General features: G+C 37.6%; 3 protein-coding genes across 5 annotated transcripts in view; 1 reads left to right on the top strand and 2 right to left on the bottom strand.

The window, feature by feature from the left end:
• Positions 1–399: 399 nt before the first annotated feature.
• Positions 400–7,910, top strand: LOC107726436 (protein-associating with the carboxyl-terminal domain of ezrin-like). Its single transcript, XM_016536001.1, has 14 exons — positions 400–663; positions 1,248–1,450; positions 1,683–1,868; positions 2,407–2,520; positions 2,743–2,799; positions 3,385–3,487; positions 3,938–4,049; positions 4,217–4,294; positions 4,378–4,517; positions 4,618–4,805; positions 4,938–5,109; positions 6,163–6,333; positions 6,511–7,277; positions 7,373–7,910. Exons 2-14 carry the CDS (start codon positions 1,286–1,288, stop codon positions 7,427–7,429), a joined length of 2,310 nt encoding a protein of 769 aa, XP_016391487.1. The 5' UTR covers positions 400–663; positions 1,248–1,285; the 3' UTR covers positions 7,430–7,910.
• Positions 7,911–8,540: 630 nt separating this feature from the next.
• On the bottom strand, positions 8,541–20,263 carry firrm (fignl1 interacting regulator of recombination and mitosis). Of its 3 annotated transcripts, none has more exons than XM_016535998.1 (25): positions 19,850–20,263; positions 19,538–19,652; positions 19,361–19,400; positions 18,900–18,988; positions 18,145–18,249; positions 17,921–18,061; positions 17,583–17,745; positions 17,419–17,503; positions 16,523–16,661; positions 16,227–16,316; positions 16,059–16,123; positions 15,761–15,909; positions 14,944–15,073; positions 14,108–14,294; positions 13,714–13,796; positions 13,340–13,391; positions 12,461–12,550; positions 12,093–12,278; positions 11,488–11,604; positions 10,053–10,148; positions 9,805–9,936; positions 9,614–9,718; positions 9,261–9,341; positions 9,035–9,164; positions 8,541–8,948 (listed from the first exon to the last, which is right to left on the bottom strand). In XM_016535998.1, exons 2-25 carry the CDS (start codon positions 19,625–19,627, stop codon positions 8,740–8,742), a joined length of 2,754 nt encoding a protein of 917 aa, XP_016391484.1. In that variant the 5' UTR covers positions 19,628–19,652; positions 19,850–20,263; the 3' UTR covers positions 8,541–8,739. The 3 variants fall into 3 exon arrangements, with proteins under 3 accessions (XP_016391484.1, XP_016391486.1, XP_016391485.1); XM_016536000.1 differs by having other exon boundaries at positions 8,541–8,946; positions 9,036–9,164; positions 9,823–9,936; XM_016535999.1 differs by lacking the exons at positions 17,419–17,503; positions 17,583–17,745 and adding exons at positions 16,985–17,069; positions 17,149–17,311 and having other exon boundaries at positions 8,541–8,946; positions 9,036–9,164.
• A 2,286-nt stretch (positions 20,264–22,549) lies between these two features.
• Positions 22,550–24,123, bottom strand: part of LOC107726438 (zona pellucida sperm-binding protein 3-like) — a gene marked incomplete at its 3' end in the record, with an annotated part of 3,736 nt that continues 2,162 nt past the window's right edge. The window contains exon 4 of the mRNA XM_016536006.1: positions 22,550–22,554. Coding sequence (XP_016391492.1) covers positions 22,550–22,554 — 5 coding nt within the window. The remainder of the gene's footprint in view (positions 22,555–24,123) is intronic.

The raw sequence follows: 24,123 nt of genomic DNA, 5'->3' as shown, positions 1-24,123 counted from the left end.
TAAAAATCGCATTCTAGGGGCTAAATATCACGTTGCTGAAGTCGCTTCAACCTGCGTACATGAAAAACAACTCGCGGCAACTGTGTTAAAGTAGCCCAATTCCCCGGGAAAACCGCGGACTTGGCAACACTGATCAAATAGCTCATGCACAGTTTGGTCAACCAACCACCACACCACCGACGGGAAAACCATTGACAATATTTCGGTGGATACGAATCAACTAAATGTATACAGTGCACTTTAAACACCTTCATATGCAAGCGCGTGGAACAAACACTTAAAAAAGATGAATCCAAATTGCGTAAAATGCTGAGCTAAAAGACAGTCTTGAAAGATGTATTCCCCTTTCGTTATTGAGAGAAGGGTCACCCCTGTACAACAAGATGGTTTCGTCCAAATCTATACCAGGAAGAACCGGTGTTTATCGTTTGCGAACAGGAAGTTGTGCGTCGTGCCATAATCGATGCAGTCTGTCAAATCGACTGATTTGTTGTAGAGATAATAAATTTAAAGTGTTTGTTCGCGGCTCAAAAACTTGGTCGAAGTTAACGCAAAGCAAACGCTGAGATTAGTATATATTTTTTTGCAATAATGGTGTCTGCTGGAAAGGAAAACTGGTTTTCCTAGGCAATTCGCCTCCTGCGAGGTGACGCAGCCATACAGGTAGTCTGCTCGCTGTACAGCTGTCCTGTAAGGAATAGATCAGCACACAAAATAAACACTTTTCCTGAATACCGAGTAACAATTAACAAGCGAACCAAATCAATCTAATATATGACGTTAAGAGCTTGTCCAGTGTGATTCTGTCAGTCTTGATACAGTATACATATTCTCTGTCCAGAATCCCTAAAATGACACGTTGACTGGAAAACTTACATGTCATTGCAATTTGCAACCATATGCCAGTCATTGTGATCACTTGATCTGAATGTTATTTTCAGATTGTCCTCGAAAGCCAGGTTAGAGCATTGAATTCAAATTATAACTAACATTCTGCTGCTTTTTGACATCTTGCATGCTGTTTATCATTGCATGTCAATGAATACTCAGTTACCCAAAAGTGGAAGGTTATTGTATTGCCTTATGACAGTCCGTCATCACACCACTCCAGTCCATCAATTAAGAGCTTGTGAATCCAAAATCTGTGTTTGTTAGAAACGAATCTGTAATTATCAGCATACATATCAAGGAGATATTCATGTGCATGTTTTTTTGTAGTACAGGTATTCATTACTTTTTTTTCACAGACAGCGCGATAGGCAAACTATACCACCTCAGTGTAAGGATGGGTGCTGAGAGCAGTGTGCTGCCAAGCTGTGTGCTGGAAGAGCCGTTGCTGACACTGCCGTCTGGTCTTACCATGTACTCTGCCCTCCTCCGGGATGGCAAGCCTGCCTCCGTCTTTGTGCATAAGCAAGACAATGAGGATAAAGTCAGGAAAGCTGCCAAGGTAAAAGTAAACAGCTGCTATGTAACCTCACCTCACCAATGACATACATTACCTGTCCAATGTTTGGACACACCTACTCACAGATTCTCTATTATTATTTTCCACATCTTAGAATAATAGTAGTCACTTAATACAAATTGTATATAAAAAATAAGTCTAACACATAAATCTCTAAATTTCTCAGCTATTTCAGTCAAATAAATTTACCTGATTAATACATCTTCCTTTACAGCACTTGAAGACATTAAGGCATCCATGTCTTCTTCGCTTCCTGTCATGCTCAGTGCAGGATGGAGGTATACATTTAGTGACAGAACCAGTTCAACCATTAAAACGGCTGCTAGACAATCTTACTCCAGAGGAGATCTGCGCAGGCCTCTATGACCTTTTGCAAGCACTAGTCTTTCTGCATGACAGGGTAAGACATTTAATTATTGTTTTAAATATGGTTTTATTTTATTATTTTTATACATTTGTTGTTTTTTTAATTTAGACAATTTACAGTGCACAGCATAAATGAGTACACCCCCTCTGATTAAATATAAAAGATGTATTTTGTCAGCATTAAGTCTGTCTGAGTATGATTCAGTGGGCCATATAACACTTAATTATCAAGAAATTACTTGCCTTTAACAGTTTTGGTTCAACATACTTACCTGTTGATCAATACTTGCCTTAACCTTACACCAGAATTAATTTTTTTATTAACTTTCAGGAGGGTGTACTCATTTTTGCAACACAACATTTTATCACTTTGATAAGAAAATGGTATTTTCTTGAATAATTTTAACATTCTTCTTTGGTAACTGATCAAGCAGACTTGCTGGAATATTATATCTCTAAAAAACCATAACATGTCTTCTAAGCAAAGAGTAAGTTTCAGAGGGGGCGTACTCATTTATGCTGTGCACTGTAACTAACTTAACTAAATAATTTCTCTTTGTCTCATCTCTTAGGGCAAATCAAGTCACAACAATGTGTGCATATCCTCAGTGTTTGTCAGTGAAGATGGCCATTGGAAACTCGGGGGGATGGAAACTGTCTGCAAGTTTTCAGAGGCAACACCAGAGGTGACAAGTGTTGATTTATGCTTTATACATAATTTAAAGGGTGCGCAAATATATATATTTTTTTTTACCCTCGGGGTACTCAATTTCTCTTTTGTTTCAAAAGATTAAGGGAAATTAAATTTTTAATGGCACGGTTCTGTTACAATTGGTTAAATACCTTTAATAACAAATACAGGCAAAGTTGAGTACTGTAATACTTTGTATGTGTGACTTCCTCTCCAGTTTCTCAGAAGTATCCAGAATGTTAGGGAAAAGTGTGCCATTCCTCCTGAGGAGAAGGTAGGAACCATATTTGTATTTTTTTTTAAAGAAATAAAGACTTTGACTCGGCAAGGATGCATTGACAGGAAAAACATTTATGATGTTGCAAAGATTTCTATTTCAAATAAACGCTGTTTTTTTAAACTTTCTATTTATCAAAGAATCCTGAGAAAACAAATGTACAACAAAGCAGCACAACTGTTTTATACTAGTAAGAACATTGATAATAATAAGAAATGTTACTTATGCACCAAATCAACATTTTAGAATGAAAATTCAGCTTTGCCATTGTAGGAATAAATTATATTTTTTAAATATATAAAAATGGAAAACAGCTGTTTTAAATTGTAGTAATATTTCACAATATTACTGTTTTTACTGTGTGCTTAATCAAATAAATGCAGCCCTGGTGAACATAAGAGACTTCTTTCAAAAACATTTTAAAAATCCTTCCAACCCCAAACATTTGAATGGTAGTATATGTAATCATATTCCGATTTGTTGCCAGAATTTACAAGGCCTGGGACAAAATGAAAAACTGACGACAGTCCTGATCATTATGTCTCAGCAATATAATGTTTTTTTATTATTATTAATTTGTAGCTTGAAGGATTCAAAACTCTTTCCGACAATCATGCCCACTCCCGAGACGCTTTTTCATTCGGGGTAATGGTGGAGGCCCTTCTTCCACTTCTGACCGGACATGGTTAGTAACACTCTTAATTCAACAGACGCATGTAAAGCAGGCTGAGTATGTCTAAGATTCATCCTGTTGTGGTAGTTGCTAAGCCCTTACTGCATAGACATGTGACATAATTGTTAATGGACTGACGACTGCGTTCAAAATGATTTTACATGCCGGGTACAAGTTTTCCATTCAGGGCAGGTTATGATGTCTACATGTTCAAAGAACAAAATGATCCACATGAGCACTGTAATGGTGATGCAAGCTTTTGGCTTCTATGCTGTTGTTTTTTGGAGCAGGGCCTCACTGAAAACATATGCTCTGTTGTTTTTGTGCTATCTTTTTTTTTTTTTTTAGTCTCACTAAATTCCATCCATTCCCTCTTTCTTACGTGTTTTTATTTATTTTTCCATGTCTGTTCCCCATTTTTGTAACCTCCATGTGCTCCTCCATCCAAACTTTCTGTCTCAGTCTCAGATGATTTGTTGGAGAGTCTAAAGAACATGCTGCAGGCCAGCCTCTTGACCCCTGACCCCATGTCTCGCCCATCTCTCAGCAGTCTGCTGACTCACAAGTTTTTCAGGTTCGCTTTTGAAAACTTTTTTGATAAAAAAAAAATTTCTGATCAATCGTGGTCTTTTGAAATCAATTTTAATTTTACAAACATTAATTTCGCCTGTATTGAAGGAAGATTATTAAGATAATTAAATGATTTAAATACCTAAACTTTGCAATATTTAATTCTTATAGAAATGACTTCTTAGATATCATGAATTTTATGAAGAGTTTGACCCTGAAAAATGAGGAGGAGAAGAATGAATTCTTCAAGTAAGCTTCCCTTTCAAATGCATGATTTTATTACTCTAGAAGGGTGAAGTGTTGTGCTTAAATAACTAAGTGCGTTTCTGCAGGTTTCTCTTGGACCGAGTTCAGAACCTCCCAGAGGAGTTAATTGCTACACGTCTGACACCTAAATTGCTCAATTCTTTGGTGTTTGCTGAGCCCATGGCTGTCAAAAGCTTTCTTCCTCACCTCTTACGGCCTAAGCAAGGTAGAACCAGTCAGTAAACCTTTAGGAGATGCTTATTGTCCACTTGTTTAGTAGCATTAGTCTTAGTTATGAAGTTGACAGTCTGTTTTCTGATGTACAGACTCGAGTGCGAGTGCCGGTGAGGAGTGTCTTCTGTCTTTGTCTTTGTATCGGAGATACGTGGTTCCTCAGCTCCTTAAGCTCTATAAGGTGAATGAGGAGCATGTCAGGATTGTGCTTCTCTCCCACATTCACATCTATGCTGAGTTCTTTCCTCACGAAGAACTGAAAAATCTGATTCTTCCTCAGGTACTGTGAAAATGTATGTGTTTGTATCAACAGCTTAGGGATACTGAATTCTTTCGAAAAATGAGTAAATTCAGGATGTTTTTAAGTTGATACTGGGATTGTTTCAGTTATTTCCCACACTTTATCTTGCAGGTTTTGCTGGGAATGAGAGATACGAATGACTCACTCGTCGCTATGACACTACAGAGTTTGGCTGTGCTTGTCCCGTTGCTGGGTGCCCAAGTGGTTGTTGGTGGGGAGAGGACCAAAGTCTTTAAACGGACCACGCCAAACTTCACCAAGTCCACAGAGGTCACCCCAGAGAGTAAGACACTGTCTGTTAATGCACTTTTATAATGAGAGGGAGTTTGGTATAATTCTCTGCATATTTTACTAAACAAGTTAATCACCCTAAGAAGTTAGCTTGATTGACTTTCACTTATTTTAATTAAGATTCATTTCTGTTTTGATACATTTGATACGTATCTGTCCCATTCTAAAACATTTAGGCTGCTTATGTTATTATAGTTATTATATAAGTTATTATATTAACCTGTATTTAATGTAAATGTTATGTTTTTACATTTTTTGTTGTTTTATGTTTTTTACAATTTCTTAAGACTGGTCTGAAAAAGATCAAGTAAATATCACATATGCTACAGCCAGATTTATCAGTAAAGGTTTTCTTAATGGCTAATGTATTTATAAATGAAATTCAGATGATGAAGTATGAAACACATTGATGGTACTAACATTGTTTTGAGGCCACTGGAGGACACTGCTGCATCAGTTTATATGTCATAGATATTTACTTTCTAGTAGTGCATTCAGTTCCTCTTTTAGGGAAAGAAAATATATACGAATGTATATAATATTTACATTTTAAAACAAATATTTGAAATTAATCACACTGATTAAACTCAAATAATTATTTCAGTCTATTAATCATCTACTAATGTGAAGACATTTATAACATTTAGATTTCTGTTTAAAATAAATGCTGTTCTAATCAAAAAAAAAATATTTAATTAATTAATTAATTAAAAGTTAATATATCACAGTTTTCACAAAAATATTAAGCAGCAGAACTGTTTTCAGCATTCGATAATGATAAGAAATGTTTCTTGAGCATCAAATCAGCATATTAGAATGACTTCTGAAGGATCATGTGACACTGAAGACTGGAGTAATGATGCTGAAAATTCAGCTTTGCCATCACGGGAATAAATTACATTTTAAGATACATTTACTAATATACATTAGAAAACAGTTATTTTAAATCATAATATTTCACAATATTACTTCAATTTTTGATCTAATAACCATTAAAACCAACCATTAAAAATCTTACCCATCCCAAACCTCTTTTCCTCTGCAGCATCACCCGTGCATATTGTTGGGCCATCACATCCCCACCTTTCACAACCACTAAAGGTCCTGAATCTGTTCCTTAAGGACTCAGAGGACAAAAAGATGGTTTTAGAAAATATGTACTCCTTCAAAGCAACTGAAAAGACCACCGCCCAGCACACCACATCAGAGAGGGCAGGTATGCCACAACTGATCTTTAAAGCAACTCACTCTTAACAGTTAACATTTCTGAACTGCTTATTGTCAAGCAATAATTAGAAAAGAAAGGCTGAAGTTATCTTGACTTTAACTGCATTTGTTTGTCCCTACTTGGTGTTTGAATGTACAACCCTTCTGAATCAAGTGATCTCTCTAGTATTTAGCAGCGAAATGTCGTTCCCATTGAATGGGTGCAGAACGGGCACACAAGCTGCAGACAACACGAAAACTAACAGCACAGTGAGATCCGACGAAGACTGGCCTAACTGGAGTGACACAGAGGAGGCAGAAAAGGACAAGACCCAGTCAGTCCAGATTAGCATTTGGTCAGCGGACATCCCAGGTCAGAGCAACTCTGCTTTATCAGCTGACAATGAGGATGAAAGCGAGGAACCCTGGGATGATTTTGAGGACTCAGAAGTGACCTCAGACCGGTCACCCTTGACTCCTTTACCAGTCTCTGTACCAAAGACATCAACAAAAAGCACTGCATTATCTCTGTCTGAATCTAGCACAGGACCTCCAAGGCAGTCAAAAGCACTCAAACTGAACTCTAGCGTCAGAAGCGCTCCAGATCATAACCATACCTCATCGTGGGACACCGGTTGGAACCAGACAACTGACACCCTCAAACCCAGCAAAACAAGTTTAGCATTAGAGCCCAAGCCAAAAAGTACAATCAAAAGCTCTGAAGCTGGATGTCTCGGGGAGGAGTTCACAATTGCAGTCAAGAAGAAGCCAGCGCCAGATCCAGAACTAGACTTCTTTGCAGACATGGTCCCAGATATTAAGCTGTCATCCTCATCTCTTCTGCTCCCTGTGGAGAGCTCAGTCAAAGAACCCATCACGGGACACACAACGTTAGACCCATCAATAGATACACTGAGCCTCACCACCAAGTTTGCTGCCGCTGACTTGGCTGAGGTTAGTTTAGCCATGCGTCCCGACATCTATTTCAATTATTGAAACTACAGTACGATGACAAACTGATGAGATGATCTTTTGTTTTGCTTTCACAGACTGAGACAGAAGGATGGGGCGATGACCTCAACTGGGAAGATGAGAATGCCTGGTGATCAGTGTGGTCTTATACAGAAAGCCATATGAGAGATTCCCATTCAAGAAAACCGCTACATATGCCATCATGACATTATCACTAAAGGCCAACTTAAAAATTTAGTAACTACGATTTAAGAGAGTAGTGTGTATTGTAAGATTCCCCCACCCAATACGATATGATATTCAGTCTACTGTTGCCATAGAAATTGTTCGGCTACAGAAAAAGGTTTTGTCTTGTTTAGCTTTTTCAAGATAGCATGATGGACCTAAACATGCCAAATCCTATTAGTAGTCCTTCAGTCATGTTGCACTGTGGAGGGAGGGGTACCTAACCTGGAAATACATACTTCTAATGTCAGGTTTATTTGTGCCATACAGCTTTTTTTTTTTTGGTTCAGTGAGCCTTAGAGGACAGACAGCCTCAACTTGAGATAAAATATAGAGACTCTAATTTTTGTTCATTAAATTTGGTGAGAGCCCAACTTAATTTATTTGTATTATCAGCTGCTTATTAAATAAAATGGTTTTTATGGTATTTGATTTGCTTTGATTCATTTTTGACATGTACGGTTTTAAGTTTAAGTAAATCTGGTGAAATTTCGATGTAATATTGACTACGAAATTTGGTAAAATAAAATAAAAAATCTCCCACTGACTTAAGGCTAGGTCACACTGCATCGACAGACACGAAATGAAGTGTTTGATGAATGATAGATTTCAGATCAGTGTGTTAGCCCTGTCGGTCGGTTGCCATTGGTCGGTGTTTGTTTTTACCGACTGAACATTCAATCAGTGTTTATCAGGAATGTTTGGACAGTAGGGTATGATTTTCTAACAAACTGATGTAATCTGGTAATTGCTGGTGTAGTTGTGAATTAGCCTTTAGAATATTCACAACTGACAGCTATGATGACATTGTAATATTTAAATGCTCTACTGCAATTAGCATTTTTTATTGCATTTATTTGCATACCAAATGAAAATTGGTATTTTTTTCTATTACATCTAAGTCGGCATAAATCATTATGTAAATGCAATTTATACATCTTATTGTGAAAAATTCATGTTCATGTATGTTTTTTTTTTTGTTTTTTTTCCGTTTACACCCACATCTCAACAACAATCGATGGATAGTTCATTTTCTAGCACAAGTTTAATAAACAGTTTTATGGTCTTTGGAGTGACACTTTTCCATACAAACTTAAAAAAATAAAAAAAAAACTTTTATACAAATATCTTGGGTGACTTCAGCAAATGTAGTGACATGGAACAAAAAGGCAGCATTGTGTTAAAAGCAGCCAGAGGTAGAGGTGGCGTTGTGGTTGAATCAGGGCTGCTCTACTGTAGTGGTGTTAATTTGACTTATCAGTGACTGTAAGACCTCAATTCTGGTCCTGACCCACTGTGGAGGGGACGGGTTGTGGCCTGGCCCCACTATTGCCTGCAGGGCTTTCAAGGCACTTTCTGCTGTCTGGAGGTATCGCTCATACTCCTCTTCTACTTTGGTCTCCTGTCTTGCCCTCTTCGGACATGGCTGGAACAGGCAAAGAATCACAGATTTAGTAAAAATTTGTTCCATAGGAATGTCAGACCCGAAAGTTAGCCATCCTTTCACTCATTTACCTCTGTAAGTGGCGTGTGCACAGGTGAGTTGTCCTCAGACTCCATTTGCTCACAGTGTTTCTCTATTATACTCCTCCACTCCTTCAGACGTTCTAGTCTTGCTTCCTCAGACTCCTGGTGTGAGACGGTCTGTAGAGAGCGATACATTAATCTATATTAGGAGAACTGCAATAAGACAAAATTACACTTTTTTTATTTTAAGTCCATATATCTCTCATTTCATACCTTACTGAGGTAGTTTAACACTTTGGTTTTGATCTCCTCTGATGACAATGTTTGAGAAATCACTTCCTCATGGTTGGTTATCTTAAAGTTACAAAAAAGACGCGAGCTAGATTACAAAATTGTTGATTAAAAACAGATTAAGAGGGATGTGATTTGAGATTTATTTTTTACCAAATGAATAAACAAAAATAAAAACTCAAGTTCTTGAGAGAAAATTATCACTTAGGTTTACATTACAGAATTTGTGTTGTCTTTCAAAAATGTATCATACATTCACTTCTGATTTACTCAAATACAAATGTAACGATGTCTGTTATTGAATAAAAATGGTTCTATAATGGGGAATTTCTGACCTCTGCAAAGAGGCCAAAAGCCTCCAGGACATGATGGAGTATCAGCCAGGATGGGTGAGTCAGGAGACCATTAAACAGACCACTGATTCTAGGCAAAACTTGGCACTGCAGTCACACACATACATATATGTACTACACACACAATGAAATGTCCAAATGAAAGAACTAATTTCTGGTCTGAAATTTTTTACCTCATATTCCACGTATACCTGAATACTGGGAGAAATAAACACTTTTCCCAGGGAAGCAAGGAACTCCAAAGCAGCTAAAAGCAGGTCATCGGGGCATTTCTGGATAGTCAACCCACTCAAACAGGAAACAGCCTTTTTTTTTGGCAAAAACAAAAACAACCTTGCATTAAAATTAAAAAAAGATCTAAAAAGCTTTAAACAATATAATTATGAAGGCCCTAAGAAAACAGTAAATGCTAAAAGATCACCTGAACAATGACATGTGGCTCTACACTTTTGATCAGAACAGCTGATATTGACAGGAGTAACTTCACAGTGCACTGGAGAGGAGGATGAACCTGCACCTGATAGTAGATGAACAGTGGAAAAAAAAAACTACTAACCCACATACATCTGAATGGGATTCTTTACTTTCTCATGTCATCCTTTTAAGTGCTACTGTTTAACATACAAAGTTTGTGTAACAAAGAAAGTTTGTGTAAAACTATAAACAACCATTCAAAAGTTTGAAGTCAGTAAGGGTGTACACTTGTAGTTTGGTTCTCTTGATTCGTTTGGTCCGGACCAAAAAAGAAAACAATACATTTGGTCCTGGTCTGCTTCGCGTTCACACTGGCATTTTTGACAGCGAACCTAAAGGCATAGTGATACGTTCACAACCTGACTGTGATCAGTCAGGTTGAATGACATATTTCGTGACAGAACTTACCGAACACCCCAAACAATAAGTGTGTTCAGCTTAAAGTGGCGCTTTAAGTCGAATACACCTAACGCTGTCTGATGGACTAAGCACGCTCATTGTTGCGTTGCGTGTACATATGATTTTATTTTTACCACCTGCGAACTCCTGTGATGAAGAGCTCATAAAATTTTGTTTTGGATACACTGCTCGTTCCGCGTCATGAAATCACGTCGCATAACATTGCATCTCGTCATTACATCCTGTTTTTGGTTCATTTAGAAGTATTTGGTCCTTGTTGCATACATATTTCATTCGAACCCCACCAGAGTTAATTTGGAAGGGGACAGAGACACATCTTTTTAGCAGTCTCGGTCCACTTGTTAGGTGCGCACCAGGGTTCGGGAAGGCAGCGTTCACACTTACTCAAATGAACTGCACTAACAGAACAATCGAACCAGTTTTAATCAAACCAAACATGACAAGTGTGAACACACCCTAAGATTTATTTTAATGTTTTTAAAATGTATCTTATGCTTGCCAAGGTTGCATTTATTTGATCAAAATACAGTAAAAACAGTAATATTGTGAAATAATATTAAACTCAAAATAACGGTTTTCAGTTTTCTGCATTTTAAAATTTATTCCTGAGCTGGCAAAGCTGAATTTTCAGCAGCCATTACTCCAGTCTTCAGCGTCACATGATCCTTCAGAAATCATTCTAATATGCTGATATATGTTGCTCAAAAATATTTCTCATTATTATCATGGTCAAAAAAGGCTGTGCTGAATGTTTTTGAGGAAACTGTGACATTTCTTTCAGGGTTATTTGATGAATAGAAAGTTCAAAACAACAGCATTTTATTTGAAATTGAAATCTTGCAACAATGTAAATTGCTTTACTGTCACATTATGTCAATTTAATGCACCCGTGCTGAAAGGTAAAAAAAAATCTTACTGACCCCAAAATTTTGAACAGTTATGTATATGTGAAATCTGATCACCTGATTGCTACTCATGCGACTCCACAGCTGAGAGATGATCTTCACAGAAGACCCCACACATTCAGCCTGCAGGTTGCTCCCTCCCATCAACATCAGCACACAGCCTAGTATCCGGTTCTGAATCACAGAGAGAAACAAATTTAAAACCAGCCCTGGGAAAGATATTTATCTTAAAGGTCAGTCTGGTTTTTAAGAGCAGGATGTCAGATAGAGTTAATTAAATGTTGAGAGTTTAAGTGTTGAAATAACAAAAATCCCTAAGTGTCCCATGACTAAACTGTATAAGTGCAGGGTTTTGTTTTGTGTCCATAATCAAAACTTTAATCTACAACAACCCTTACCAGAATTTGTTCAGGACATAAAACACATTTATTGGCTTAGAACTTGAATCTGGATCTAAGATTGTCTGTTTCCTCTGCTAAGAGATGACTAAAAAACAATTTTGTCTTGGATAACAAACTGTTAGTGGTGAAGCTACTTTTATATGCCAGCATTTTTGATGTTTTTAAAATCAAGGCCTTGTGTAATTCAAAATGATGGCAAACATCCTGTTAAGTATAAAGTTTATGTATTCAATAGCACCATTGTCACTTTATTTCTCTCACAAGTCTCGGTATATCTCCCATCCTGTAGCCGCTATTCTGCAATTCCTGCAGCACAACAGAAGCTCCGGCAAGCACCTCTTCCTCCACCCGCATTCGTGCCTCTGTGCACAGACACCTTAGCAGAGTGTGGCGCCACACACACAGGTTCTCCTCCTGAGCGGGAGGGAAGCGCTCCACAAACTCCACCTGTCACAAAAAAAGCACTTCATCACATTTATGAATGCACCATTTTGCCATCTACAAAACAAAGACAGAACAACGGTGGGAACAGAAATAAACTATATTACAAACTCATCAATGTTCTGAGGAAGCTTTTCTGCAGAGTTGCATTCATATTCTTAATCTGGACAATAGAAAAAGAAACTAACCTGGTGCTTGGGTGTCATGAGAAATAGCAGACGTCTAAGCAGCAGGGCCAAGTGAAACATCTGATAACCCTCACCAGGACATGACCTTATCTAGACAGTACAACAATACACATCATGGAAGTAATTAGTGGACGACTAAAACCTGAGAATTTGCTCAGACAATGTTCAAACCAAGAGAACTCTCCAAAAATTAAATTAGTCATCCATAAGAGTATGTAGTCATCTTTAAAACTGTCAATAGATTTAGAAACTGAAAAATTTAATTATCAGGATAGGACAAGTACAGATGTATAGTTAAATAGATGTATGGTTTAAAATAAAAACAAATTTGGACTTTCTCTAGTTATCAAATGTAAAGAGTACTTTTTTCAACAAGGATTCATTAAATTGCACTTTCTATTTATCAAAGAATTCTGGAAATTGCTGATGAAATTTCAGCTTTGCCATTACAGGAATAAATCACATTTTGAAATATATTAAGTTTAAGTTTATATAAGTTTAAGTTTCTAAGTTAATATTATTGTTTTTACTGTAATTTTGATCAAATAAATGCAGACTTGGTAAGCATAAGAGCCCTTTGTGTGTGTGTGTGTGTGTGTGTCCATACACGTATATATAACCCATAGAATTTAAGTTGTTCATCTAACACTTGTAATAATTAAAAATATTTGCAATAACACCCAGCACACAAGAAAAATAGCACAAGACTGTTGTGATAGACAGGTGAGCTCTTCCCCATGTTCATTTTGACACCAAATGTCAGCTCAGTCAGGGTGTCAGCGAGAAAAAGGGTCGCCTGTGGTTCCTCATCCCAGACAGGTTTCCAGAAAACCACAAGAGCACAAAAAAGGTCACATTCCTAGCACACTCCCCACTCACCAGGTGAGCAATAAGGAGAACATGATGAAAACACAACTCAGCCGTGCCATACCTGAAGAGAGACAGAAAGAACACAACTCTGATATTGTATATAAACATGTTTTTCTTGCATTCTTTAGAGCAGTAGATGTTTTCCAACTTGTATAGACACAGGTCTTAGTAGAGCATGGTTATCATTATTATTTAGGGGGTTTTATAAAGTATTGAATGACTCCTAAACCACAACGACAAAACTTTAGAAATGTATACTTCTAAAAAGGTTAAAAACAGGAATGTCTCTGATTGTTCATGCTTGGCGTCTCTGTGACAGCTCTGGAAAGTAGTAGTCATAGAAGTCCGATGGTCTACACACATGGGTGTGTATCTATACTTACCGTGCCAGGAAGCACCAGACATCTGTGGCCAAGACAGCCGTCTGCGTGTCTGCCTGCAATACGGCGGCTAATAATGACCGCTCCTGAAAGAAGAAAACAGAGGACAACAAAATTACATGGTGGTTTTTCCTATTTTCTGATGAAATGTCTTAAGTACCAGCTATTTGTCACTTGGCCAGTTGAAAATGATTTCAGCATTATTATCCAAAGTAATTACAAGAATAGCATAAGAATATAATTATGTCAAGACTTATATCAAGCTAAAACGTGACTTGTCTTTTCAAAACAAAAGATTTTAAGTAAATTTTATTTGTCACATCATCCAGAGAGAAAGATCAAGCTTTGTTATACAAGTGAACAGAATTCAATAAATTAAATAAAAAAGATCACTGACCAATGGAGCGAAGTGTTGAGTGGGCAGAACAGCCACACAAGCACACATATGCACACACACATATTGGTGCAGACTGACTCTACCCTGAGCCTGCCCTCGAAGCATTACTCCTGGCAACCACACCGGCACGGCACGCTCCAACATACACCGCCGAAAACTATGCAACACTGCCTCAAACACAGACCATCTGAGGAAAGAAAGACTTTTTGATGGCATTATGTACTTGAGCCAAAAATACTAGACTGGACCTAGAGAAAACAAATCTTGATTTAAGAATGCACCATTTTCACATTTCCAGGTTTGAAAAGCATGTGGTAAACAACAGCCGGATAAATGACAAAGATGATGTAAAGTAACAAATTTTTTTCAGCAAGGATTTATTAAATTGATCAAAAGTGAAAGCAAACTTTTACATTGTTACAAAAAACTAATTTCAAATAAAAGTTGTTCTTTTGATCTTTCTATTCATCAAAGAATCCTGAAAAAAAATATTCTTGAGCACCAAATCAGCATTACAATAATACAATAAATTACAATAATATTTCAAAATATTACTGCTTTTATTCTTTTTTATGAAATAAATGCAGCTTTGGTGAGCATACAAGACTTCTTTAAATATTACATATAATATTTAAATATTACAAAATCTTGCTGGCCCCAAAATTTTTAACAGTATTGTACAACGAAAGCCCATCTTATTGCAGCATTAAATTTGATCAATAAACACCAAGCCAATTCGGGGAATATTGCATAATTATTGATGCTAAAACTCATAATGATGCTTAACTGACTAGTTTGCCAATTTCATCCTGCCAAATTATACAAGTGTAAAATACCTGGGAGTTTCCTCCGAAAACTGACTGCCATCACTCCACAGCCGCAGCGCCTCCTCTGGCTGGGAGGAGAGTTTACCCAGTACACTCACCAGTAGCAGACACTGTGGTAGACAAAATTCTGTACTGCACTCTAAAATACACAAACAACAAGAAATACAAATGGTAATTTAAAAAAAAAAATGTTTAAGAAAACTAAAATTACAAATTTGTTCCCACAATTTATTAGTGACCTTGTTTGATTAATTTGCTCTCTTGTTTTAGGTAAAGTGATGTCATGTATTAATTTGTTCCCTTATTTTAATTTAGTTAACTCTTAGTCACGATTTTACTAAAGCAACAGAAATAATTAGAACAACATGGCCATGATTTACCTATAACAAGGGAACAGATTAATATGTTGTGGGAACAAATACTTGTTTTTATCTGGGCAAAAATCCAAAACCTGTCAGACAGAGAGTGCAACTCCACATGTCGCGCAATGTTGGAAGAACTGCCCTGTAATAATGAAAGGGCATGAGCACTAATTCAGTTTAAGTGACCTGGAAATGCACAGGATATCCACTCAGCAATGTGTCATGGACAGTCAGTCTCTCTGCATTTTTTATATAACTGTGTCCTTGACATGAAAGAAATTCATCAGCAATTCATTAATTTCACTCACATTAAAAACAGAACAAAAACTTGAATGACCAGGTTAAGTGATGTATGAACCTTCAATGAACAAGCCAAAGATTTTTTGGAGGAAATGTTAAAGGAATGTTCCAAGGTTCAAGAGGACCCTGGAAGTTGTTATAGTAGTTTGCAAGAAGAAGCTCACTGTGATCTGGGTCCAGGACAGATTCTGCAAAGGGTTGGAAGGAGAGCAGCTGTGTCAGCATGGCATCCATGGGAACCAGAACCGCCACTCTCAACTCCTCACTGAGGGCAGAGGGCACAGACGGGGCACACACAGAGGGGGGGAACTTGCTGAGGAGGGAAAAACCACAAGCTTAATTAGACTTAATAGACAAAACAGAGAGAGGAAAAATATGAAACTTTGACAAGATTTTAAAATCATGTTGCTTGAACTCCCTATGTTATAAACGTTGACCTTATGCAATATATCTTTGATTTACCTGTGGATTTGGATATACAACTGGTGAAATCGACGGCATGACTTGGCAAGAAATGCTTTAAATTCCTATCACATGAAAAAAAAAAAAACTGAAAATTATAACTATTTCGGACTGTTAAAATCATTTTAACAGGTTTTAATGAATAACTTAAATTTTTCCCTCAGTTACCTTTGTGTAGTGGACTAATGTGTTGGCAAAAAACCTACACATCTTTGTTGCTTTTTGGAAAAGCTTGTATTCTGGACAGTGCACAATTTCCTATGACAAACAAAAGGAGGAAGTCAGATATGAGCTGACCTTTTATATAAAAACACTTTATACTTGTCCAACAAAAAAAGTTCCTGATGAATGTTTCAAGGTCACCATTATTGCAATTAAAATTACCACAGCAACCAATAAATAATCACCATCTCTGTAAAAAAAAATGCAATGTATTAAAAATGTTTAACTGATTATGAGTCTACCTGTAGGCCTGCCTGTTGGATCTGTTGGGCCAGCTCAAGACAGTTCTGGACAGATGTACACAGGTCTTCACACAACGAGAAGGCTATGTCAGTGTGGTGAAGCCGATCTTCTACAAAAGACTGGTATTTCACGCTCTGTCTGAAATCAAACACAAACTGTCAGTACATAAATTAGCATTATTTATTTTTTCATAGAGATTTTAGATTGAATAATTAAGTATTAGGTGCAATTTATAATGTCTGATCGATTTGGGACAAGAAGGTTTTTTGGCTGTGTAACATTTATCTAGTAAAAAAAAAAAAACCCTGGACTCAAGATACTGGCATTTAAATCATGCAGCAGAAGTGAGACTTTCCTTTTTACTTCAGGACATAAAATTCCTCTTTATATGCAACATGGCCATAAAAAATGTATTTCTATTAAAAGCAGATATAAGGTTTTATGATGCACATTAAACTCACTTTATGATAAATTTCCATGTGTTGGCATGTAGCGCAATGTCCAATCTGGATATGATCGAGCATATGTCCAGCAGACTGTGAATCACTGCAAGCCAAACACAAAATAACTACTGAAAACCAAATCCATCTCTTCACTGGAGATTTCTCACACAGATACCACAAACCTGTGACAATATCCGACACTTCCTCCTCAGAAGCAGTGTTCTCCAAGTTAATTTTGTCCATGAGTTCCATCAGGCCCTTCTGCAAAGAATAGGCCTCTTTAAACAGGCCCTGAAGCAGATCCCCCACCAATGACAACCTTCCACTGTACATGACCTCACTGTCCTATAAACACATCAACACCATACTGAAATTTACAGAAAAAATTAAATCTAAAAAATGTATTTCTATTAAAAGCAGATATAAGGTTTTATGATGCACATTAAACTCACTTTATGATAAATTTCCATGTGTTGGCATGTAGCGCAATGTCCAATCTGGATATGATCGAGCATATGTCCAGCAGACTGTGAATCACTGCAAGCCAAACACAAAATAACTACTGAAAACCAAATCCATCTCTTCACTGGAGATTTCTCACACAGATACCACAAACCTGTGACAATATCCGACACTTCCTCCTCAGAAGCAGTGTTCTCCAAGTTAATTTTGTCCATGAGTTCCATCAGGCCCTTCTGCAAAGAATAGGCCTCTTTAAACAGGCCCTGAAGCAGATCCCCCACCAATGACAGCCTTCCACTGTACATGACCTCACTGTCCTATAAACACATCAACACCATACTGAAATTTACAGAAAAAATAAAATCCTCTGCATAACCACTATTGCAGTTCAAAGACACACTAAAACAGACAACAGCCTTTTTGGTGTACTCACAATCGATGGCTGGTAGTGTAAAAATATGTCCAGTGCATTATATAATAATAATGTTGTACCTTGCAGTGCTGGAAGGTGTCCTTTAGGACTCTGAGGATGCAGGAGGACAGAGAGCGAATGGCATCAAAGGAAACAGACTCTTCGAAGGAACAGACATGACGCACACAGCCAGAGAGAGACTCCAGGGTCTGGACCATCATCTGGCAAAAACACAACAGCAGAAATCACTATGACCAGCAAATGAAGAAATTTTTATTTCAATTTCAATATGGCATATTCAAACCTTCAAGATATTTCTCAATAACACATGTAGCTCTGTGTTCTGACTAGAAAGGCCTCCAATTTGCTTGCTGATTTCTTCCAAAAGACTGGCAAACACTTTTACCACCTGTGGATCGTACATGACAACACATGAAAATAGGCTTCCTGTTGAATACTTCAGACTATAGAATTGAATTGGCACGAGTACCCGATACTCGAAAGTGACAGCAATGATAAATCATGAAAATGAATAAAAAAAATGTTCTGATTGGCTATGACAGCATTTTGGGAGGTACCTTGTCTGACTGCTAAGCATTCAGACAGCATGCTGTCCAGACCAGAGAACTAAAGTGAAACAAAGGCTTTGAAGTGCACAATGATGTCTAGAATCACTCTGTTATATATGAATATATAACACTCATATATGATGAATTAATCAATTCACTACCAAAGCGCTTAATTTTACTGGTGTTTATTCACTTTTCAGCTCATGCAACGTGAGACATAATTCATTACAACTGTGTTGTTTGAAACAATCTTATTCTTTTCATCTTTTGCATTTAAAAAAATGGATTAATAATTATAAATAGCTGTGTTATTTTTTGATATTATTTCCATTAAGTGTGTTTTATTTAAAATTGTTTCATTATCATCATGATACCTAGAGTACTCAAGTTCTTTTTTTAATTGAGCTACCAAGTACTCAAATAGGAAAAATGAAAAAAATGCTCTTCCCAACTATAAAACCAACATTTTGTGGGAATTTAATTCTCAAACCTTGGGTAAGACCGTGGAGAAACATCCCGTCTCTAATTCAGATAAAGAAAGATGAGGGAGGAACCGGCTTGTGATTATTTGAAGAATATCTGTGGAGATGGAATCATGTGGAGAAAATCAACAAAGTAGGTTATACAAATAAAATATTTATTGAGATTTGTTTAGAGGTCCACCCGAGATATGCCAGGTCTAAAACAATTACATATTGAAGACAGCTCAGACTTACTTGTGTGCTCTTCCCAGCTGTCAGTGTCATGATGCATGGCGTTCAAGTGTCAAGGCCAATCTTAATCATAATGTTACATAAATGACACTAAGCTAGTCCTAAACAATCAGAATCATGTGGAGAAAATCAACAAAGTAGGTTATACAAATAAAATATTTATTGAGATTTGTTTAGAGGTCCACCCGAGATATGCCAGGTCTAAAACAATTACATATTGAAGACAGCTCAGACTTACTTGTGTGCTCTTCCCAGCTGTCAGTGTCATGATGCATGGCGTTCAAGTGTCAAGGCCAATCTTAATCATGTTACATAAATGACACTAAGTTAGTCCTAAACAATCAAATACATGTGTACATTCATACATTGCCTTAGACTACAAGTAAAATTAATTTGTGAAGTCAGGAAAGGATATAACTAGTTTGGGCAGGACCGTTTTGAGTTCTTGTTGACAGGTCTCCTGGTTCCACTGAGAGACCTCATCCAAAAGGGTCACTTGAGACATTGTGGTCACGTTTTTCAAAACACACCTGCATTGACAAAGTTGTAACTTAAATCGATTTGATATATTTACGAAAATACCTCACCGATAAATCTACGTCCAAACGTGTTTTCGTCGTAAAAAGTAAGTTAACTTACTTTGTTTATTCAATTGGAAGGTAAAACTAACTCAACTAGCTTCATACACATTTTTAAAAAACTATTAACGTATCTTCTTCGAACTTACCGACTTATTCAGAGGGAAACAGTAGCGATTAATAAACGCATTTATGTGATATTTATGGACAATAATGAGATCCTGCATACATATTTGGGTCTTCTGTTTGAGTTCTCCTCCACATTTCCTTCTTCTGGGCGATTTCATTCGTCAGCACTACATGGGGTTTCTTTAAGAAAACGAAACCTGTTGGATAACTGTCCTAAGCGCTATGTGTGCCTATTTAACGCTACACAAAGTATATTTCCTCATTACGTTTGTATTCGTTTTACGAGTGTACGTCAATAACAGTACAGCGCTTACGAACTCCCCTCTAAAAGTGAATTGGTATCGCTCCCAACTTCGCGCCGTTTTCTTTGAGGTGAAGTGTAGTTTAGTTCATCTTATTCACACCGCACTCTACGGTGATTGGTCAGAATATTCTATACTTGTTGTATGACCCAATCACAAACGAAATGTTGTTAAATCGATGTACAAGGCGCTTTTACTACAAACAGTGTTGCCAACTTAGCAATTTTGTTGCTAAATTTAGCAACTTTTCAGGCTACCCTAGCAACTTTTTCTTCCAAAAGCACCCAGCAACAAATTTAGCAATTTTTAAAATTTATTTGGCAACAAGTGACTCAGATAATAAAAAGGTACACATTTTCCATCCAAATTGCACAAAAAGAGGAAACCAAAGATGCCTAGCAGTACACACATCACGTGAATTGAGTTAGCTGCTATTTGCAATTGTTCAATTTAATAATAACAATAATAATAATAATTGTTCATTTATGATACACTTTGTTAGTAGCTTGTACTTGCGATTGTTGATCAGTTAGTACGCTGTAAGAAAAATGGAAAAGATAGCCTACTTGTAATTTTCCAAGTCATTATCCATTGTAACCCTGTAACCCGAAAACACAATGTGTAATTTAAAATGCAGGTAAAAAACCAATACAGAAAATTCTTTCATATTAACATAGTAGATTGTGCCCTATTTTTACATACTTTTCTTAGAGTGTAGCATACTAGCTAACTACTAATACACTGCTTAAAGCATAATTGTTGAGAATGCGTAGTATTACTAGCTTACTAGCTATAATAAAAAACTTAAATTGTAATCATTCAAAAATGTGTAGGTGTTCAATAATTCAATGTATTTAAAAATACAGTTATTTATATTTTAATATTATATTATGCATATTATTTTACAAACAAATCTAAATTAACATATATAAAATATATATTTTTGCTGAGATTTGATGTTGTGACAATTTTGCGTCGTGATTACGCAATGACGTCACAACGTCATTTAGCAACTTTAAGCACCAAATTACTCTCCTTTAGCAACTTTCTCTGAAAATTAGTTGGCAACACTGACTACAAAGTGCTGGAAAAGCATTCTGCACAGCTCAGGCAAATGATGTACGTTTTCCGGTTATATAATTGTTGCATAATAAAACACTAAAGCAAACGCACACCATTCGAGGTGCATGTCAAAGATAACATATCTGTATAAAGGAGATAAGACCGCACACTCACTTGCAATATTCAGCAACGTTTCATTTAGTAAATGAGTGACGCCTCGTGGGCCCATGCTGAGAGGCACAAAATCTCTTTTCTATTTCTTTTTCGTTTTCTTTCGCTGTTCCTCACTGGTGGAATGACCTACTTAACTCCATCCGGAGAATCGAATCACTCAAGAAGCAACTGAAAACTAATCTCTTCCATGAGCACCTAACTGCCTCCTAAAAAAAAAAAAAAAAAACATTTTTCACTTTTTCTATGCTCCTATTTTCCCTTAATATCTTCCGGTCCTGGCTTTTGTTTTGAACAATGACTGAAAACCTGTATAACGGGCACTTCTCATGTTTATTGCCATCTCATGATGGATCGCATGTTTTTCTCAACTAGTTGCTTTGAATAAAAGAGTCTGCCAAATAAATGTAAGTGCAAATGTTCACTGAACAAAATTATAAACGCAACACTCCATGAGCCCCTAACTGCCTCCTAAAAAAAAAAAAAAAAAACATTTTTCACTTTTTCTATGCTCCTATTTTCCCTTAATATCTTCCGGTCCTGGCTTTTGTTTTGAACAATGACTGAAAACCTGTATAACGGGCACTTCTCATGTTTATTGCCATCTCATGATGGATCGCATGTTTTTCTCAACTAGTTGCTTTGAATAAAAGAGTCTGCCAAATAAATGTAAGTGCAAATGTTCACTGAACAAAATTATAAACGCAACACTTTTGTTTTTGCCCCCATTTTTCATGAGCTGAACTCAAAGATCTAAGACTTTTTCTATGTACAGAAAAGGCATATTTCTCTCAAATATTGTTCACAAATCTGTCTAAATCTGTGTTAGTGAGCACTTCTCCTTTGCCAAGATAATCCATCCACCTCACAGGTGAGGCATATCAAGATGCTGATTAGACAACATGATTATTGCACAGGTGTGCCTTAGGCTGGCCACAATAAAGGCCACTCTAAAATGTGCAGTATCACACAGCACAATGACACAGATGTCGCAAGTTTTGAGGGAGCATGCAATTGGCATGCTGACTGCAGGAATGTCCACCAGAGCTGTTGCCCGTGAAATGAATGTTCATTTCTCTACCATAAGCCGTCTCCAAAGGCATTTCAGAGAATTTGGCAGTACATCCAACCAGCCTCACAACCGCAGACCACGTGTAACCACACCAGCCCAGGACCTCCACATCCAGCATCTTCACCTCCAAGATCGTCTGAGACCAGCCACCCGGACAGCTACTGCAACAATCGGTTTGCATAACCAAAGAATTTCTGCACAAACTGTCAGAAACCGTCTCAGGGAAGCTCATCTGCATGCTCGTCGTCCTCATCGGGGTCTCGACCTGACTGCAGTTCGTCGTCGTAACCGACTTGAGTGGGCAAATGCTCACATTCGATGGCGTCTGGCACTTTGGAGAGGTGTTCTCTTCACGGATGAATCCCGGTTTTCACTGTACAGGGCAGATGGCAGACAGCGTGTATGGCGTCGTGTGGGTGAGCGGTTTGCTGATGTCAACGTTGTGGATCGAGTGGCCCATGGTGGCGGTGGGGTTATGGTATGGGCAGGCGTATGTTATGGACAACGAACACAGGTGCATTTTATTGATGGCATTTTGAATGCACAGAGATACCGTGACGAGATCCTGAGGCCCATTGTTGTGCCATTCATCCACGAACATCACCTCATGTTGCAGCATGATAATGCACGGCCCCATGTTGCAAGGATCTGTACACAATTCCTGGAAGCTGAAAACATCCCAGTTCTTGCATGGCCAGCATACTCACCGGACATGTCACCCATTGAGCATGTTTGGGATGCTCTGGATCGGCGTATACGACAGCGTGTTCCAGTTCCTGCCAATATCCAGCAACTTCGCACAGCCATTGAAGAGGAGTGGACCAACATTCCACAGGCCACAATCAACAACCTGATCAACTCTATGCGAAGGAGATGTGTTGCACTGCGTGAGGCAAATGGTGGTCACACCAGATACTGACTGGTTTTCGGACCCCCCCGGACCCCCCAATACAGTAAAACTGCACATTTTAGAGTGGCCTTTTATTGTGGCCAGCCTAAGGCACACCTGTGCAATAATCATGCTGTCTAATCAGCATCTTGATATGCCACACCTGTGAGGTGGATGGATTATCTCGGCAAAGGAGAAGTGCTCACTAACACAGATTTAGACAGATTTGTGAACAATATTTGAGAGAAATAGGCCTTTTGTGTACATAGAAAAAGTCTTAGATCTTTGAGTTCAGCTCATAAAAAATGGGGGCAAAAACAAAAGTGTTGCGTTTATAATTTTGTTCAGTATATTTCAGCCACCCTGACTGCAAATAATAGAAAAATGTCATACAAAGGCAGTTGCGATTTGTAGAGTTCATCCTCAGGGTTCAGGTGACAATAAATCATGAGATAAACTTGCCTTCTGATGTGTAGAAAATGAAAGCACAGAAACTGAGATTAAAATTAGACCAGGATTTGTGATGTGGATGTTGTGTCTAATTGAATATTCCCCCCTTGGATGCTCTTTGTGTCTGGCATGTGAACTAGAGGGGACGTTTCAATATATAGCTACCAAAGCCTGCAGCAATAACTATATCTAGGTTGAAAGCACCCTCCTCCACACACTCACACAGAACACCCACATGCACACATACACACACGCACACACACACAAGCACGCGCGCACACACACACACACACACACACACACACACATAAAGACATTTCTTTATTTAGACTATAATTAATCAGTTAT

This window comes from Sinocyclocheilus rhinocerous, unplaced genomic scaffold (genome assembly GCF_001515625.1).
Source record: "Sinocyclocheilus rhinocerous isolate Xijiao unplaced genomic scaffold, SAMN03320098_v1.1 scaffold605, whole genome shotgun sequence".
Classification (NCBI taxonomy): Eukaryota; Metazoa; Chordata; class Actinopteri; order Cypriniformes; family Cyprinidae; genus Sinocyclocheilus; species Sinocyclocheilus rhinocerous.
The sequence above is the reverse complement of the archived record's forward strand: the minus strand, read 5'-3'. Positions and strand labels throughout refer to the sequence as shown.

What these genes read in the sequence shown, in the direction of transcription:
- LOC107726436 (XM_016536001.1), top strand. Translation starts at nt 1,286, where the DNA reads ATGGGTGCTGAGAGCAGTGTGCTGCCAAGCTGTGTGCTGGAAGAGCCG. An exon ending in CCATTCCTCCTGAGGAGAAG is followed by an intron (nt 2,800 to 3,384) that starts GTAGGAACCATA and finishes ATTAATTTGTAG; the next exon opens with CTTGAAGGATTCAAAACTCT. An exon ending in AAAATCTGATTCTTCCTCAG is followed by an intron (nt 4,806 to 4,937) that starts GTACTGTGAAAA and finishes TTTATCTTGCAG; the next exon opens with GTTTTGCTGGGAATGAGAGA.
- firrm (XM_016535998.1), bottom strand. Translation starts at nt 19,627, where the DNA reads ATGTCTCAAGTGACCCTTTTGGATGAGGTCTCTCAGTGGAACCAGGAG. An exon ending in GTCTGGTGCTTCCTGGCACG is followed by an intron (nt 13,392 to 13,713) that starts GTAAGTATAGAT and finishes GTCTCTCTTCAG; the next exon opens with GTATGGCACGGCTGAGTTGT. An exon ending in TGGGAGATATACCGAGACTT is followed by an intron (nt 11,605 to 12,092) that starts GTGAGAGAAATA and finishes TCTGTGATTCAG; the next exon opens with AACCGGATACTAGGCTGTGT.